We start from the raw sequence: 19276 nt of genomic DNA on the forward strand, positions 1-19276 counted from the left end.
AGATATGGAATCAAACTAGGTGTCCATCAATGGATAAATGAAGACAATTTAGTATATATATATATACATACTACACACACACACAATCGAATATTATTTAGCCATAAAAAAGAATGAAATCTTGCCATCTGTGACAATCTGGATGGACTTTGAGGGCATTACACTAGATGAAATAAATCAGATAGAAAAAGACAAATACCGTATAGTCTCACTTTATATGTGGAATCTAATAAAACTATAACAATAAAAAAACCAAAGCTCATAGAGAAAACAGATGAGTGGTTGCCAGAGGTGAGGAACGGAAATGGGTGAAAGAAAAATACAAACTTATAAAATAAATAAATCACAGGGATGTAATGTACACCATAGTGACTATAGTTAATCATACTGTATTGCATATTTTAAAGTTGCTAAGAGTAAATCTTAAAAGTTCTTATCGCAAGGGAAAAAAATACTGTAACTACGTATGTTGACAGATATTAACTAAACTCATGGTGGTGATTATTTTGCAATTTATACAAATATCAAATCATTATATTGTATACCCGAAACTAATGTTATGTGTCAATTATAGCTCAATGTTAAAAAGGAAAAAAAAAAGGCACTGTAGTGAATACAGGGTCACATCAGCAATTGAAATAAGAAAAATCCTAGATGTCATTTTTATTTCATGGATGTAAAAAGTGGAGCACAGATTCTAGAGGAAAAAAAAAGAAAGGAAAAAAAAAAAAGACTGAAAGTTAATAAATTAGCCATCTCATGTTGCAGAGGGAGGAGAGAAGTAAAAGAAAAATTAAAAAAACAAATCAATGAAAGAAAAGCATACAACAGAGAAAACCAATGACACTAAAATTGGTCCATTGAAAAGACTGATAAAACTGGCAAATATCTGGGGAAGACAAATCAGGAAATCTAGGAAGTAGTTGGATAAAAAGACGCACAGCTCAGAAAGAAAATCAGGTTTGGAAGTAAAGACTTGAAGTCAGGAAAATAGTGATGGTATCTGGAGCCCTGGATAGAAATGAGAAGAGAAATGGGATAAAAACTTTACTATAATAAAAGAGCAAAGTGAAGATTCTCTGCTCCTTTTCATGCTAGAACAAAGAGAAAAGAAAAACTTAAAACACATTTCATCTTCAGTCATACTTAGAGTATACATGAAACTCCGAATCACAATACACGAAAATGGAAAGCAGCTGAAAGAATAATCAACACTGATAAAACGGGGAAGAAGATTAAACTTAAGGACCCAGCAAAAAAAAGTGACAAGCAGCAACCCACTTGTCCCACAGAAACCCAAAAGACTGAAGAATTGGTGGCACCAGACTCAAAAGACAGAGGTCAGGGGCGCCTGGGTGGCTCAGTCGTTAAGCGGCTGCCTTCGGCTCAGGGTGTGATCCCAGGAGCCTGGGATCTAGCCCCACATCGGGCTCCCTGCCCCGCTGGGAGCCTGCTTCTTCCTCTCCCACTCCCCCTCCTTGTGTTCCCTCTCTCAAAAGACAGAGGTCAGGTGAGCTCGAAGAATAGAGTAATATGTGGAAGTCTGTGTAAAAGGACAGTGGGATCCCTAGTCACATCTTCTATCTGTATATCCTATCAGGAGATGGAAAGTTTATTCAAAGAACTGAATCAAGGGAGGGAAACATAAAGCAGAGAGGAGAATAGGTGAAGTGCCTACTGAAAATGGGGTAAGTTTTCTTTATAAATATATAAGCCAATACATGAAAATGAATAAATTTTTAAAAAATATTTTTCAACACCTAATGAATAAATGGACCTAGGTATTGAGTACCAGTGGCTTCTAAAAGCACAAGAGAAACAACCACTGTATGCTTCTTGGTGAAAACACACCACCCCTATGAAGTAGTCTTGCCAAGGGGAAAAAAAAAAAAAAAAAAAAGGCAAGCAATCTGGAATAATAAGCTTCTACATCTAGCCACCAATTTATGGAAAATGCAGAGAAATGATATTCAATAGCACAATGGGGATGTAATCGGCAAAACCCAAGCTGGGAAATTTATATGTCAAATGATCTGGTTTCTTCCACAAATAATCTGCACCTAAAAAAAGGGTCGGGGGGAGTAACAAAGATTTAAAACATTTATTTTTAAAAGATGCTCAACATCCCTAATCAGGGAAATGCAAATCAAAACCACAATGAGATATAACCTTAACATCTGTCAAAATGGCTAAAAATTTGGGGAAAAAAACCCAACAACAAACAACAAACAAAAAAAAGTGTTGGGAAGAACGTGGAGAAAAGGAGCCCTTGTGCGCTGTTGGTGGGAACATAAACTGGTGCAGCCACTGTGGAAACAGTATGGAGGTTCCTCAAAAAATTAAAAATAGAAATACCATATGATCCAGTAATTCAACTATTGAGTATTTACTCAAAGAAAGCAAAAACGCTAATGCAAAGATATATATATATGCCTATGTTTATTGCAGCATTATTTATAATACGAAGATATGGAAGCAACCCCTATCCATCAATAAATGAATCAATAAAAATGTGGTATAATACACGATGGAATATTACACAGCCATAAAGGTTGAGATTTTGCCACCTTAGACAACATAGATGGACCCCCAAGGTATCTTGCTAAATAAGTCAAACAGAAAAAGACAAATACCATATGATTTCACTCATAAGTGGGGAGGGGGGGAGGAAAAGAGGGAGGGAAGGAAGAAGAACAGACCTGGGTGTCTGGGGGGACTCAGTTGGTTAAGTCTCCAATTCTTGATTTTGGCTCGGGTCATGATCTCAGGTGTGTGAGTGAGATTGAGTCCCACCTCCAGCTCCATGCCGGGCGTGGAGTCTGCTTAAGATTCTCTCTCTCCCGGGGCCTGGGTGGCTCAGTTGGTTAAGCGTCTGACTCTTGGTTTTGGCTCAGTTCATGATCTCAGGATCCTGAGGCTGAACCCCACATCTGGCTTCGTGCTGAGCACGGAGTCTGCTGGAGATTTCTCTCCCTCTCCTTCTCCCTCCCCCTTTGTCCCTCCTCCACTCAAAAGAAAAAAAAAGGAATCAGACCTATTAATACCAAGAAAAAACAAACAGTTGCCAGAGGGGAAAGGTGGGGGTTGGGCAAAATGGGTGAAGGGGAGTGGGAGATACAGGCTTCTAGTTATGGAATAAATAAGTCGGAATAAATAAGTCGTGGGAATAAAAGGCACAGCATAAGGACTGCAGTCAATGATACTGTAATAGCAATAGATCAGGACAGACAATAGCTACACTCGTGGTAAACATACCATAAAGTATAAACGTGTGGAATCACAAGTCTATGAAGATTTATCACCCAAACACATTTTCTTTGGGCTTAACAGAAGATATCAAAGAGAAGCATTAAACCCAAAAGTCAGACATGAGGGGCACCTGGGTGCCTCAGTTGGTTAAGCATCTGCCTTCGGCTCAGGTCATGATCTCAGGGTCCTGGGATCGAGCCCCACGTCGGGCTCTCTGCTCAGTGGGGAGTTGGCTTCTCCCTCTATGCTCTCCCTCTCTCTTTTTCTCTCAAATATATAAAATCTTGAAAAAAATAAAATAAAAAAGGCAGAAATGAGATGCAAAGGCATCAACACAGGGGAGATACAAAGAATTCCCAGGGTGATTGTGAAGTTGAGCCCCAAGACTAAATCTGTGCAGTAACGTCTAGAGAACAAGTCCAGATTAGAGAAGAACTCCAGAAGAGCTCCAGGAAAGTATCTCTAAGAAAAATAAATGTAACTGATAAATTATAGGACAGATGGACACTGCAAGACATTTTTACAGAACAGTAGAAAGATGTGTGAAGATTTCAATGTTCAAAGAAAACTAAGCACATTCTATTTTTTAATGAGGCAGATTTTAAATCTGGTTGTGTAAGAAAGAAATGTAATCCCAGAAATAATAGCTAAAAATAGCTAACAATGTTTAGCACTGTTCTAAGAATTCTGCATGTAATAACTCATTTAACCCTCACCCATTACTTTGCCATATCAATATTCTATCAATATATCAATGTCTATGTAATCATACAAGGGAAATTTTTTGTATAAGCATATTAAAAGAATAGAAGGGACTATCAGAGAAATTCCTCATCTAACATTATTGAAAAAAGTCCAAACTTGATGAATCAAACAATGGAATGTTTACTTAGAAATATAAAGAGACAGCTAAGAGTTAAAAGCAGTTGCCTCTAAGAAAGGTAGAGGGAACATATATTAAAAAACCACATTTTGGAATTTTATAACTAGAGCTTGATGTTTCACCCTTAGAAAGTGTATTTTATTTTAAAAAATTAACTACTTACTAAGTGAAAGGTGCTCTAATACCAAATAAACTAGGGGGCTTTTTCACAGAACTATCTTAGAAGCTTTGATATGTTAAGACAAACTTTACAGTTTACCCCTAACATTAGACCACGAGACCTCCCCACTCCCTCCCCGAATCAGCTCAAGAAACTAGTTTTAAAGCAGTGGTTCTCAAATGTAATCAAGTTCACAAACCAGTGCCAATCTACAGCAAAGTAAGAAAAACAAAGACAATATATTTAGTTAAAATTAATCAACTTAAGCTATTCCGTATTTTGAGAGCATACCCTTCTTACACTCTTAATACCTTTTCTTTAGTGAAACGAAGGTAGGTAAGTAACAGTTTTTAAAAACATTCTTACTTTCCAAAATAAAAAGCTGGCAACCCGATGTCAGTATACTATCTCCATTCTGCCAAAGACAGTTAATGGTTCACGAAAGTCAAATCAGAGAATCTTTGGAAAACTCTCATTGGAATGACAGGCAAAAAAATCCTCTGAGGGAAGAAGTCACCACAGAAATAAAAGAGATAACCCAGAAAAAGAGTATCGTAAGAAAAACAAGGAACGACAACTAAGAAAAAAGAGGTAGCTGTATGTACCTAACAGGTTAATAAGTAAAATGAGTAATATAAACTGTTCACTGAAGTTAACAATTCCAAAGTCACTTACGACCAGAGAGTTCAAATGCCAGACCACACGGGGCTTAGAAGCAAAGACTAACACGCTCAGTCTAGCTTCCTTTTTCTAAAATTTTAGCTTCTTAAGGAAGTCAAAGGAGGTTTTGGGGTGGGAAATATCTGAACATTAATACAAGCTGTTGCTATAAGAATGAAGAATTGTTGAAACTAAAGGAAAAATAACCATAAGCATCATAATCTAAGAAACCTACTCTTACTTGCATATACTGATGATTGAATCTTCTGTGTAACATTCATATGAAATGCTGAATCAAACAATATTTTAGATGTATTATCTAAATGACTCCATGTACACAAATGGGATTTGCATTTCAAATTACAACTGAAAGAAAATGTTTTGCTTATCACTAGATCTCTAAAACTTTTCTTAGTGTCTGCCACAAAGTAGGTACTTAGTAATTACCTCTTGAATTAGTGAAAGCCTATACTTAATATACATACTAGTAAATAAGTCTTCCACCCATCACGCAAACATGAATGCACATATTCTACTATGAATCCTATGAATACATATATTCTACTACTCAGCTCCAAATTTGTTCATGTATTTAAATACAGAAATAAAAAGCCAAAAAGTCTTCTAAAATCGTACTTAATTTCATCTCACTTGAAGATTGAAACTAAAAGCAGAGGCAAACTAGCAGAGTCTCCACCCAGACGTCAAGTTCAACCTGAGACCTCTAGAATTAAAAATAGTTTAGCCACCTAACAGGTCAGACAATGACAAAGATGTTTACACTTTCAGCAAGTGTGGCTTTAGCTCTCTTCATGAAATTACATAAAAGATATCTAAATATCTTAAAATTTATGATAAAATTTCAGTTTTATAGAACATTTCTGTATATTTAGGCTTTTGCAACAAGTATATAGTATTTTTGTGATTGCAAAAATTTTTATGAACTATAAGAAAAAGACTATAACTTTTTAAAAAGATTTTATTTGTTTGAGAGGATCAAGAGAGCATGAGCAGGGGGGAGGGGCAGAGGGGAGAGAGAGAAACAGACGGCCCCCTGAGCCAGGAGCCTACCATGGGGCTCCATCCCAGGACCCTGGTCATGACATGAGCGGAAGGCATACGCTTAACCAACTGAGTCACCCAGGTGCCCCAAAAAACATTTTAACTTTTAAAGAATTATAAATAACACTGTTAGATATAACATATCAAGTATTTTCAGAATGGCAAAGAAATACCATTTAGAGACAGTATTAGACTTCAAGAATGTATTGGATTAAAAATATAACTGGTTAGGGGCGCCTGGGTGGCTCAGTCGTTAAGCATCTGCCTTCAGCTCAGGGCATGATCCCAGAGCCCTGGGATGGAGCCCCGCATCGGGCTTCTCCGCTGGGAGCCTGCTTCTTCCTTTCCCACTCCCCGTGCTTGTGTTCCCTCTCTCGCTGGCTGTCTCTCTCTCTGCCAAATAAATAAATAAAATATTTAAAAAATAAAAATATAACTGGTTAAGCCTATACAACACAATATCCACAGTCACCCAAACAATTTGTGTAAATGGAAAACAGAATGTCCCCACAAGGAGAATTTAATACTAGCTAATAATATTAGTTTGTAGATTCTTGATGATATATTAGTTGTGAGTGACTAGTTATCTTGTACACGTGACGGATAGCAAGTAACTACAGATTAAGAACACCAAAACCAACAATACCAATAATATACATAAAAACCATAAATAACTGCAAATATTCATGTCTACAACTGCTAAGGGTGATTACAATACATATGTGAAACTACACTAACAATTCAGGAGAAAATGAACTAAATGGAAAGTTCAAAATTTTCATTATAATCCTGCAGAATTTGGTCCTAAGACCAGGGAAGAAGAAATAATAAAACTGAGGTACCCTTACTTCGAGCCACTAATGCTGCCCCATGGTTTAAAGTTCCAATTCCTAAAAGTATGAAATGGATCTTGGGTAGCAGAGCAGACAGATTAAAAGGGCTTGAAAATAACATCACCTTACTACATAGTGTTTAACTTTCTCAAGAGCATTCACATCTCAATTTCTCCTAATAACAATGTCAGAAGATAGGAAGCAGAGAACATTATTCCCTTTAACCAATAAGAAACATGTAACTCAGAAGTAAAATCACTCCACTGAAGTTCTAAAAATTCAGGTAATGCTTGATTACATCCCCAAACTCTTGACTCTTAATATATGGTAAACTCTAGCAAGCCACATTGTCTTTTAGACAAAGTTATTCCTGGCATTTGTCATTTGGGATCTCATCACAAACTGGTCATAAAAAACAGTGGTAAGGCCAAAAATATTGTCAGACTTAACTAGTGGTGAAATGAGATTCATTGCCATTATCAAGCCTCTGGCCCACTGTATATTTAGCCACAAGGCTTTTACTGGCCTAATTTAAGTCTACCAATAATAAAAGGCATTTCTAGGGATGATTCAACTTGGTTAAGTTTCCTAGGATAGGAAAAGCTGGCTGCCCCTGATTTTGACATCTGACACAAAAACTCAAGGACATCGGTCTCTAGTTTATTTTTTCAAAGCTCTGCATTTAAGAGTCTCATGCAGATAAATAAAAAAGGACTTTATAGTTCAAACAAAACTAAAACATTAAAATATTTACTAGGCTGGACATGGATGGAGCTAGAGAGTATAATACTAAGCAAAGTAAGTCAAGTCAGAGAAAGACAAATACCATGTGATTTCACTCAATTGTGAAATTTAAGAAACACATAAAGGAGCAAGGGGAAAAAAAGAGAGAAAAAGACCAAGAAAAAGACTATTAATTATACAGAACAAACTGATGGTTACCAGAGGTGAGTGGGTGGGACGATCAGTTAAATAGGTGACGGGGATTAAAGAGTGCACTTATCCGGGCACCTGGGTGGCTCAGATGGTTAAGCGTCTGCCTTCGGCTCAGATCATGATCCCAGAGCCCTGGGATTGAGCCCCCCATCAGTGGGCTCCCTGCTCAGCAGGGAGCCTGCTTCTCCCTCTCCCTCTACTTCCTCCTACCTGCGCTCTCTCGCTCTGTCAAATAAATAAATAAATAAAACCTTTACTAGGTGATACATTATTGATAATCACTATATCGTACATCTGAAACTAATATAATACTGTATGTTAACTATACTGGAATTAAAATTAAAGCTTAATTAAAATTTTTTTAATTAAAAATAAATTTTCCATATGAATTTTTTAAAAAGATATTTACTAGGCTGAAAAGGCTACAAACACAGCATCACGTTAGTTTTTTCCTCCTGCAGGAGTTATTACATCTTTGCGTCTTAAGATCTAGCCATACAGGGTTCCTTTCAATTCTTCAAAAACCAAGATCTTTCCCACCCAAGGCATCCATACACACTGTTCCTACTACCAAAACTGTCCTCCCCACTCCTGCACTCTGCATAGCTGATTCTTCTAAGTAACTCTATTAAAGTAGCTGCACTCTACAGTATTCTCTCAGAGAACTCTTGTTCTTTAAAGTGCTTATTATAACCTGCAACTACATTTTTCCCGTCTTTATTTTGAAAATTGCCAACTATAATCAGAAAAAAATAACTATCAATATACTCTTCTTCACCTAGATTCACCAGTTAATGTTTCACAATTCTCTCTCTCACCCCCATACACATACATTTTTTTGCTGATCCATGTGAAAGTTGCAGACATCATAACATTTCACCTGTAAATATCAGCATGTACCCCCTGAATGAACTTTGTCCCATACAGCCCTAAGACTATTATCATACCCAGCAAATTTAACATTAATATTATTGCCTAGTGTACAGTCCAAATTCTCCAACTGACACAAAAATATTCTTTAAAGCTTTTTCAAAATCTAGGATCAAGTCAAAATTCACACATTGTATTTTGTCATGTCTCTTCCCTTTCCTTTAATCTCAACTGCATCCTTGTTTCATTTTAACAGGGTATTTTTTGAAGCCAACTATCTTCTGACTTCTAAGCTGAACGGTAACATGCTATACATTGTGGATTTGTCCTATTGTTTCCTCATGATTAAAGTCAGGTTAGGGGCGCCTGGGTGGCCCAGCGGTTAAGCGTCTGCCTTCGGCTCAGAGCGTGATCCCGGCGTTATGGGATCGAGCCCCACATCAGGCTCCTCTGCTATGAGCCTGCTTCTTCCTCTCCCACTCCCCCTGCTTGTGTTCCCTCTCTCGCTGGCTGTCTCTATCTCTGTTGAATAAATAAATTAAAAAATAATAATAAAGTCAGGTTAAACAGTTTCAGGAAAAAACACTACATTTATGATGTTGTGTGTTTACTTGTTTTGTGTGTGGGTGTGTGACTCCTTCAAAATACTTCATACTCCACAAAGGCAGTATAAATGCCTATGTTGTTCAACAATGTATTTCTAACACCTAAGACAATGTCCCACATAGGAAGTCCTCAATAATATTTGTTGAACAAATAAGAAAATGAATTCTCCATAGCATATAGTACCAAGTATTTTCTTCAAGAGGGGCAACCAAGAGATATTTGTTGATGTTAACTTATGCTTACGAGGTAATGTTGTTAGGATCCAAAACTATATTATGAGAATGTTTTGAAATTTAATATAAATCTATTTTCAGTAATAGGTAAGTGCTTTTTCTTGTTTTGTTTCAAGTTTTTATTTAAATTTTAGTTAGTTAACAGAACAGTATATTAGTTTCTAGAATTTAGTGATTCATCACTTACATTAACACCTAGTGCTCATCACAGCAAGTGCCCCCCACCTCTCCCCCCTCCAGCAACCCTCAGTTTGTTCTCTATAGCTAAGAGTCTGTTTTATGGTATGCCTCTCTCATTTTTTTTCTATGTTCACCTGTTTTGTTTCCTAAATTCCTCATATGAGTGAAATCATGTGGTATTTGTCTTTCACTGACGGACTTATTTTGCTTAGCATAATACACTCTAGCTCCATTCACATCATTGCAAATGGCAGGATTTCATTCTTTCCTATGGCTGAGTAATATTCCATCGTGTGTGTGTGTGTGTGTGTGTGTGTGTGTGTGTGTGTATACCACCTCTTTATCCATTCATCAGTTGATGGACATTTGGGCTCTTTCCATAATCTGGCTCTTGTTGATGCTGCTATAAACATCAGAGTGCATGTGTCCCTTTGAATCAGTGTTTTTGTATCCTTTGGGTAAATACCCAGTGGTGCAAATGCTGGATCTTCACGTAGTTCTATTTTTAGCTTTTTGAGGAACCTTCATACTGTTTTCCAGAGTTGCTGCATCAGTTTGCATTCCCACCAGCAGTGTAAGAGGGTTCCCATCTCTCTGCATCCTTGCCAACATCTGCTGTTTTCTGGACTGTTAATTTTAGTCATTCTGACAGGTATGAGGTGCTATTTCATTGTAGTTTTGATTTGTATTTCCGGATGATGAGTGATGTTGAACATCTTTTCATGTGTCTGTTTGCCATCTGTATTCCTTCTTTGGAAAAATGTCTATTCATGTCCTCTGCCCATTTCTCAACTGGATTATTTGTTTTTTTGGTATTGAGCTCAATAAGTTCTTTATATATTTTGGATACTAACCCTTCATTAGATATTTCATTTGCAAATATCTTGTCCCATTCCGAACGTTGCCCTTTAGTTTTGCTGTTTTCCTGTAGGTAAGTGCTCTTAACCAGAGTTGCATAAAATGCTATCTACCTAATGGAGAATTTGTGAATTGCTATCAAAAAGTCCTCAGATAGTCAACAGAGGGGTTCAAGCACTCATGAAAGATTAAATTAATGTTGAGGACAGGAGGAAATGACACACTCTCTACTCAGTGAAAATTGGTTTATTTTGTTCTTGTATGTTTAGGGCATCTTAGTATTAGAAAACTAATTCTAAAAAACAAAAACACAAACACCTCTCCTAGGAATAGTAAAGTGGTACATGTGCCAGCCACTCCTCAGAAAGTTGAAAGTTCAAAATGATTAAGATCTAGTCTCCTGACCTCTGGGAACCTGAAATCAGAAGAAAGTCAACACATATTTTTCAAAAAGCTTAGGTGCTATCCTGAGACATACATGCAAAGTTATTAATGCACAAGAAAAAGTTCTTTTAAAAAAAATCATTTTTGTTACTTACAAACCTTCAGAAAGAGGAAGGTGGTAGAAGGTCTGTTGGGTCATTCAACTTCTTCACACAAAAGGGAGGGTCTTATTTCAAAGAAAACAAAAGCTACAAACATGAAATTCCTCAACTTTCTCCCCACTCATCCTTCCCCTAAACCTATCCACAAAAGCATGTACCTAATTCACTTCTGTAAAGAGGACACGCCTCTTCTCTCCAATATTAGAAAGTAATCTCACTTTATCAATTACCTCCTTTATTTATTTTAAATCTTAACTTTTCTTGATGCAAACCTGCCATAACCAAAATCAAATCAAAACAAAAACAGTCCTTACAAATTATTTCTTCATTTTTCTCATTCCTTCACCAATAAACTTAAAAAAGTACATTCCACTTAATCCATTACAAATTGACTGTCCTGGGGCGCCTGGGTGGCACAGCGGTTAAGCGTCTGCCTTCGGCTCAGGGCGTGATCTCAGCGTTATGGGATCGAGCCCCACATCAGGCTCCTCTGCTGTGAGCCTGCTTCTTCCTCTCCCACTCCCCCTGCTTGTGTTCCCTCTCTCGCTGGCTGTCTCTATCTCTGTCAAATAAATAAATAAAAAATCTTTAAAAAAAAAAAAAAAAACAAATTGACTGTCCTGATTACTGTTAACAATTGTTATCAAAGACCTCCAAATCACCAAATACTAGACAATGTTCTAATTTCAGTTCTCACCATACCTCATCTTTGTGTAATAACTGATAGTCATGACCTTTTTCTTGAAATTCACTTTCTTTGGTTTCTGAAATACCTAACACCTATAGTAAGTGACTCTTCTCCCACCTTTCTGATGTTTCCATACTGATTCTTCCTCCTCTGCCAACACTTTAATATTGGGAATTGTCTAGGGTTCCCTTCTTTTGCCCCACACATTCTGCTTGTCTTAAATAGTCATGTTCTTCTAATGCTTCCCTTAATTTTTTTAAAAAGGTTTTATTTTTTTGTGTGAGAGTGAGATAGAGCATGAGCAGGGGAGAAGGAAAAGTAGACTCCCCGCTGAGCAGGTGGCCAACACGCGACTCAATCCCAGACCCTGGGATCATCACCTGAGCCTAAGACAGACATTCAACCGACTGCGCCAACCAGGTGCCCTGCTTCACTTAATTTTTATCTGTTATCAATGTCTACATCTCCAGCCCCATCCTGTCTTACAAGCTTCACACCCTTACTGCCAACTGCGCACTAGATATCTCAAACCTGGATTCTCCCAGAACCCTAACAAAACTGACATTTTCTTCAAATTCCTCCCCTTTTTCCAGTTAATGCCACTACTAAGTTAATGTCATTACTGTCTCACAAGTTCTTAATCTAGAAGTGTTATTTGATTCTTCCCTCTTCCCTGACCCTCCAAATATTCACCACGTCCTAATTATTCCTTAAAGATTACCTCTCAAAAATCCTACAACCACTGCCTTATTTCAGGTCATTATCAGCTCAGCTCTTGCCTGCATTATTACCATATACTTCCCTAACTGATCTTCCTGCTACCAACCCACCCTTTAATTAATGCACTTTCAATATGCAGTATGGAAAACCTGTTTTAATGACTCCTTTGCCTAAAAAGTTCCAATTGGTTGGTCCTACTGCCTAGAGAAGTCATTAACTAAAGGACAATTTTCACATTTTAACTCTTTGAAATGTAGGTCTGTGTTATAACTGGTGATATCTTATAATCCACCAACTAGCCAAGCAGCATAAGCAAAGTACTCCTCATTGCCAATGCATATGAATACACTAAGAGCACCAGCATCAAAACATAGAGAACTGGTGTTCACAGCCAATGGGAACGAAATATTAAAGAAAATACTGAGGCATCTTGTATCCCTACAGAAACGAAATGGTTGTGAGAGAAGGTGGGGTACACAGTAAACCAGACATGTTCAACTGGTTTCCCAAAGTGAGAATCAAGAGTAGACCTGCTATAATTAACAATAAATCTGCAACAGAGCCTAGCACCAATTTTTATATAATTACTTTATTTTTTTTTAAGATTTTATGTATTTATTTGACACAGACAGCTCAGCGAGAGAGGGAACACAAGCAGGGGGAGTGGGAGAGGAAGAAGCAGGCTCCCAGCAGAGGAGCCTGATGTGGGGCTCGATCCCAGGACTCCAGGATCACGCCCTGAGCTGAAGGCAGGCGCTTAACGACTGAGCCACCCAGGCGCCCCTATACAATTCTCATAGAGATTAGCTTAAGAAATACTGTCACCAATACTCAAGATGACACAAAATTGACACTGTGAGGAAACTGTGCTACAAAACTGAAAAAATGATTCAGGATACACACACACACACACACACACACACACACAAACCCTACTAGAATAAACCAGATCGCAAAGTTGCAGAATACAAGATTAATATACAACAGTCAAATACATTTCTATATGCTACCAATGAATAATCTGAAAATGAAATAAAGTGAAAAAATTTCATTTGCAATACCACCAAAAAAAGAACAAAATACTTAGGAATAAATTTAACAACAACAAAAAAATGTAAGGCGTGTACAATGAAAACTACATAACAAAGAGAAGGCAACTAAATAAAACCTACATAACTGAAAAGAAGATATCCCACGTTTCTGGATGTTAATATTTTTAAGATGGCAGTATTTCCCAAGTCAATCTACAGATTCATTACAATATCTATCAAAATCCCAGCTGCGCCTTTTTTGCAAAAATTAACAGACTGCTCCTAAAATTCATATAGAAGAACAAGAAACCCAGAATATCCAATAAGAAAACCAAAGGACTCATACTTCCCCATTTCAAAAGTTAATAATACAAAGGAATAATAATCAAGACATTATTGTGCAGGCATAAGGACACACAAATGGAATAAAGTTGAGAATTTAGAAACAAATTCTTACATTTATGTTCAGCTGATCTTTGAAAAGACTGTCAAAACAGTTCAATAGGGAAGAAGAGTCTTTTTAACAAATGGTTCAGGGCTGTTGGTATTCACTCCTAAAAAAATGAAGCTGGACACCTACCTCACACCACATACAAAAATTAACTCAAAATGGGTCACATACTAAATGTCTATAATTCTTAGAAAAAAAAATAGGAGTAAATCTGTGTCGCCCTGTGTTAGGCAACATTTTCTTAGATATGACATCAAAAGCACAAGCCCCTCGTGGGCATCCTGCTCAGCGGGGAGCCTGCTTCTCCCTCTCCCTCTGCCAGCTGCTCCCCCTGCTTATGCTGTCAAATAAATAAATAAAATCCTTTAAAAAAAAAAAAAAAGCACAAGCAAAACAAGAAAAAGGATAGACTTTATCAAAATCAAAGACTTTTGTGCTTCAAAGGACATCATCAAGTGAAAAAACAACCCAAAGAACAGGAGTCAATAATTGCAAACCACACATCTGATAAGGGACCTATATCCAAACCTCATAAAGAATGCTTACAACTCAACAGCGAAAACATAAACAATCCAATTTTTTTAAATAGGCAAAGTACCTGAATAGACAGTTCTCCAAAGAGGGTATACAAAAGGCCAATAACTACATGGAAGAGATGCTCAACATCATTAGTCATCAGGATAATGCAAATCAAAACCACAATGATATACCAGAGCACACCCACTAGGATGCTTATAACCAAAAAGATGGACAAGTATTGGTAAGGATGTAGAGAAAGTGGAACCCTCACAGTTGCTGGTGAGACTGTAAAAAGGTGCAGGCTCTTTGGAAAACAGTTTGACAGTTTCTCGAAATGTTAAACATAGAGATGTCACCTGACCTGGCAATTCCACTCCTAGATATGTATCCAAGAGAAATGAACCACATGTCCACACAAATCCTGTAAATAAACATTCACTGCAAATAAAAAACTATTAACAGCAAAAGCAGAAACAACCAAATGCCCATCAACTGATGAATGGATTAACAAAATGAAATATATATCCATACAATGAAACATATTTTGGCCATAAAAATGATACATGCTATAACATGGAATATCTGAAAACATTATGCTAACTGAAAGAAGCCAGACACAAAAGGCCATATATTATATGGTTCTATTAATGTGAATGTCCAGGACAGGCAAAATATAAACACAGAAGGTTAATTAGTGGTTGCCAGGGGTAGTGGGAGGGAATAATGGAAAGTGACTGCTAATGGTTACAGATTTTCATTTTGGGCTGATGAAAATGTTCTGAAATTAGGTAATGGTGATGGCTGCACAACTTTGTGAATATACTAAAACTGCACCTTAAGGGGCGCCTGGGTGGCACAGCGGTTAAGCATCTGCCTTCGGCTCAGGGCGTGATCCCAGCGTTCTGGGATCGAGCCCCACATCAGGCTCCTCCGCTAGGAGCCTGCTTCTTCCTCTCTCACTCCCCCTGCTTGTGTTCCCTCTCTCACTGGCTGTCTCTATCTCTGTCAAATAAATAAAATCTTTAAAAAAAAAAAAAAAACTGCACCTTAAAAGGGCACAAACATGTGAGTTATATAAATATAAATATGATGTATGCATCATCTCAATGAAGTTATTTTAAAAGTATATAGTTAATATATGTAAATTTTACCTAGAAAAGCTTTTTAAAATAATAAAACAACGGAGAGGCGTGGGGAGTGCATAGAGATATAGATGAAACAAGCACGGATACAAAAAAGTTTATTATAATATTCTGTTCACTTTGTATATGTTTCTAAATTTCCTTTAATAAAAAGATTTTTTAACTGATTATTTAAAAAAACAAGTAATTTAAAAAAAAATAACAGAGTAAACTAACTTTCTTAACATCCATCTTTGTTGTCATTTGACAAAGGAAAAAGAATCATATATTAAAAGATCAGAGAAGGGGAACCTGAGTGGCTCAGTTGGTTAAGCCTCTGACTTGGCTCAGGTCATGATGACAGTCCAGATAGGGAGCCCTGAGTTGGGCTCCAGGCTCAGTGGGGAGTCTGCTTCTCCCTCTCCTCCTCAGGCATCTCTCCCCCTCGGCTCGCATGCAAATAATTAAATAAAATCTTTAAAATAATAATAATAAAAGATCAGAGAAGTTGCTACCTTCTTCATTCTTTTGCAGAGATATGACAGACTCGGTGTGAGGCAAAATGAAGAATACTTCATCTTAAAAATGTACAAAGAGAATTTCAATCCTTAGTTCCAAGATAGTTCCTTACCCTTGGGTTCCTGTGGTTTCCATGGTTATCAGATGTGACAATTCCTAATAAATGGATGCAATAACCCCTAATGCTATGCTAACACAGTGGCCACCAGCTACATATGGCCACTTAAAACTTAGTTTTAATGAATTGAATTAAATTATAAATCCAGCTCTCAGTCACACCAGCTACATGTCTAGTGTTCAACATCCACATGTGGCTAATAGCTACCATACTGGATAGAACAGATACAGATCACTGCCATCAGTGCAGAAAGTTCTATTGAACAGCACTACACCAATACATAAAAATATCCACAGAGAAACTTCTACATTCTAATTTAGGGTTGTTATACTGCATTTTACTGCAATAAACAAATCCTGAAAAACAAGAAAAACAAAGCATAAAAATATCAACCAAAGAATATCATTCATGGAAGTTCAGACTAACTGAAACAGCAGTTAAATTTCACTTTCAGAACCACCCAGCTACAGATGTTGGCCATGACAACTCCTAAGGGGCAAATTTCCCTGTCTGTTAAAATAGATTATTACTATATCACCAGTTTCCTAAAGTCAGATATAAAAATCATACTGAAATAAGAATAAAACAAATTACCCTTCCAGTCAAGGATCTAATGAAAGGTATATTTATAAATCAATGACATCAAAGAATTTATGACCCATAGCAAAATACACAGAATAAAATCCCTTTCCAAACTGAGCTTAGAAGCAACTAGCATAATTAAAAAGATCATTAAATATATTGTTTCATCAAGAAAAAAAGTTTAACCAGATGATTTCTATACTTCTAGTTCTAAAATTGTGTGTGCCTTTCATCCTGATTAGGTACAGATTTCCGTTAATGCCATTAACATGAATATGCAGCATCAGGAAACAGGTGCACTCTTAATTCAAATATTTTAGAATATTTTTAGCACTTTAAAAAAAACTGAAGGTGAGCAAACTTAAAATGTGAATTTGAGTATGTTTTTATATTTAGGAACCTAAAAAAACAAAAAGAATTTCACCTTGTGTTCCATCTCAAGCTATCACTGCAAATGGCTGGAGTGTGAATAACACTGTAAATACCAAGAATGGAATGCTCTATGTTAAGAAATTTAAAATCAACTCTTTCCTTGCCAAAACTCCTGGGCACCTAAAGCTGTTAGTCAAAATGGCTCCATGTAAAGCATTTTCAAACCTTTGAAAAGGTCACTTAAGAGCGCAAGTACATTTTACTTTACCCTCATAAAATACTTTCAGATTCAGTCTTTGCAGTCTACTGCCCAAAACAAAACAAAAAAGGAATTCGCAAGACAGAATGAAAACATGGAAATTGAAACCAGCGTGTAGGCAAAGTATACAGAAGGGTCACATGGAATCAGTGTTGAAGGAGAAAGTTACTACTACCGGAGCATCTGGAGTCAAATTAAATCAGGCACTATTTACATATTTCTAGTTCTGTACTGACCTCACATGGTGCTTTCTGACGTTATACACAGGCCTACCTAGGTCTGCATATTTTTATTTGTAAATGGTTCTAACTTTAACCAGAGTTAAATGTTCTAAAGAACAGAATAACATTCCATATCCCTTTTTCCATTGTTCATGAACCCTCTCTGTTCGTCAAATCACCCCGATAAATCCATCTGTTTCCTCTAGTTGCTTCCAAAGAAAAATTCTAGCAACCAAAGACACCAGATTGTAAAACACAGAGTTAAGAGTTCTGGCACTACCAAAATATGTTAAGAAATCTTGGCAAATTAGTTAAAATCCCTTGAACGGTAATTACCTCAGTTGTAAAAATGAATAATACATATCTACATCCGAGGAGAGATGAGTTAGACTCATTGTGTGCTCCAAATATAAGGTGTCTCTCTCCCATCTCACACCTTCTCTCTCCCGTCTCCCGTTTAAATCCTTCAGGGTTTGCTTCCTGGCTCCACTTAGTGTTTCCCTTATCCTCGTACTCCATCCTGCCCTTCTACTCTAGCCCCTGACCCCAATTCCATACAATTCCACACAATTCCACCACCCTCTGGTTCCATGCTACTTCCCTTTGCGCCCCCTAAGGTCCCAGGCAGCCCCTTCATTCAGCTCCCCACGTCTCCCTCAGTCCGCATTTCCTAACGGCTCCTCCCCTCCCTTCCCCACCCCCTCATCACCAGGTTCATCCTGCCCCTCCAACCGTCTCCCGCCCCCAGGTTCCTTCCTGCCCCTCCAAAAACAGCTTCCCCGTCTCAACGTTTCATCTTGGTCCTCCAACCGACTTCCTCAATGCCTTGCTCGCTCCCTATTTTCTCCAACACCTGAATGACTACTCCATTCTAGCCATTCTTTTCAACATATGCATGAATGCAAGGGACCCACATACACACACTGGAGATCCCACCCCCACTTCGATCCTCCATCTTTCCCTTTTATACTTGCTTCCTTTCTTCCTTCTCCCCACCCCCCCGCCTCCTCCGGAAGAGCCTGGTTCCCAGGCCAAGGTCTCTCACCTCATTCGGTCACTTCAGTGGTGCCAACCGCTTCATACAGGAAAAAACAACCAATCACGTCCCCTTGGGCGCTTCCCCTGCGAGTCCAAGCACTTACTGGGCACCCGCCCCACCGGGCACCCCGCACATGCACGCGCACAAACCGAGGTCCTGGGGACGAGGGTTGAGAATAGAGTGCGCCTTCTTACACCGGCCTCAAACACAGCCCACTTCGCTATAGCCCTTCGCCATTTTGGTTTCCCGCGGACTGCCGGTGCATTCTGGGAGCGCGGAGCGACTCCGGTGCCGAATGGCAGCTCTCCAGGGCTGCGAGGGGGCGGGGACTGTGCAGCGAGCGCGGAAGAACACCGCGCTCTGCGTCCCTGGCCGAAGCTGAACAAAGAAGGACTCTTTAACGTAGCGGTGGGGCTAAGTCCTTCCGCCGCCGGCGCTAACACAATAGTGATCGCTGCGCTCCTGGCCGTGGGCTGTGATACTGCTGTTTCTCTTATAAAGGAAAGCGTCGTGTCCAGTGTGCTCTGTGCATATTTTGTTTCCCGGAAAAATGCGACAGTG

The 19276-nt window shown here is 38.1% G+C and overlaps 1 protein-coding gene across 4 annotated transcripts in view; it reads right to left on the bottom strand.

Annotated features, from left to right (window-relative positions):
• The window catches only part of MTF2 (metal response element binding transcription factor 2), a 59188-nt gene extending 40170 nt beyond the window's left edge, over window positions 1-19018 (bottom strand). For 2 of the 4 annotated variants that reach the window (XM_040627029.1, XM_008697699.2), the window contains exon 1: window positions 18722-19015. Coding sequence is in view for 1 of the 4 variants with exons in the window: in XM_008697699.2 (XP_008695921.1) it covers window positions 18722-18726 (5 nt within the window). In the remaining 3 variants the exon portion in view is untranslated. Of the gene's footprint in view, window positions 1-18721 lie in introns of all 4 variants that reach the window. The other 2 variants (XR_570252.2, XM_040627030.1) reach the window with 2 other exon arrangements.
• Window positions 19019-19276: the final 258 nt, after the last annotated feature.

The sequence above is a fragment of the Ursus maritimus genome, unplaced genomic scaffold (assembly GCF_017311325.1).
Source record: "Ursus maritimus isolate PB19 unplaced genomic scaffold, ASM1731132v1 scaffold_12, whole genome shotgun sequence".
Lineage (NCBI taxonomy): Eukaryota > Metazoa > Chordata > Mammalia > Carnivora > Ursidae > Ursus > Ursus maritimus.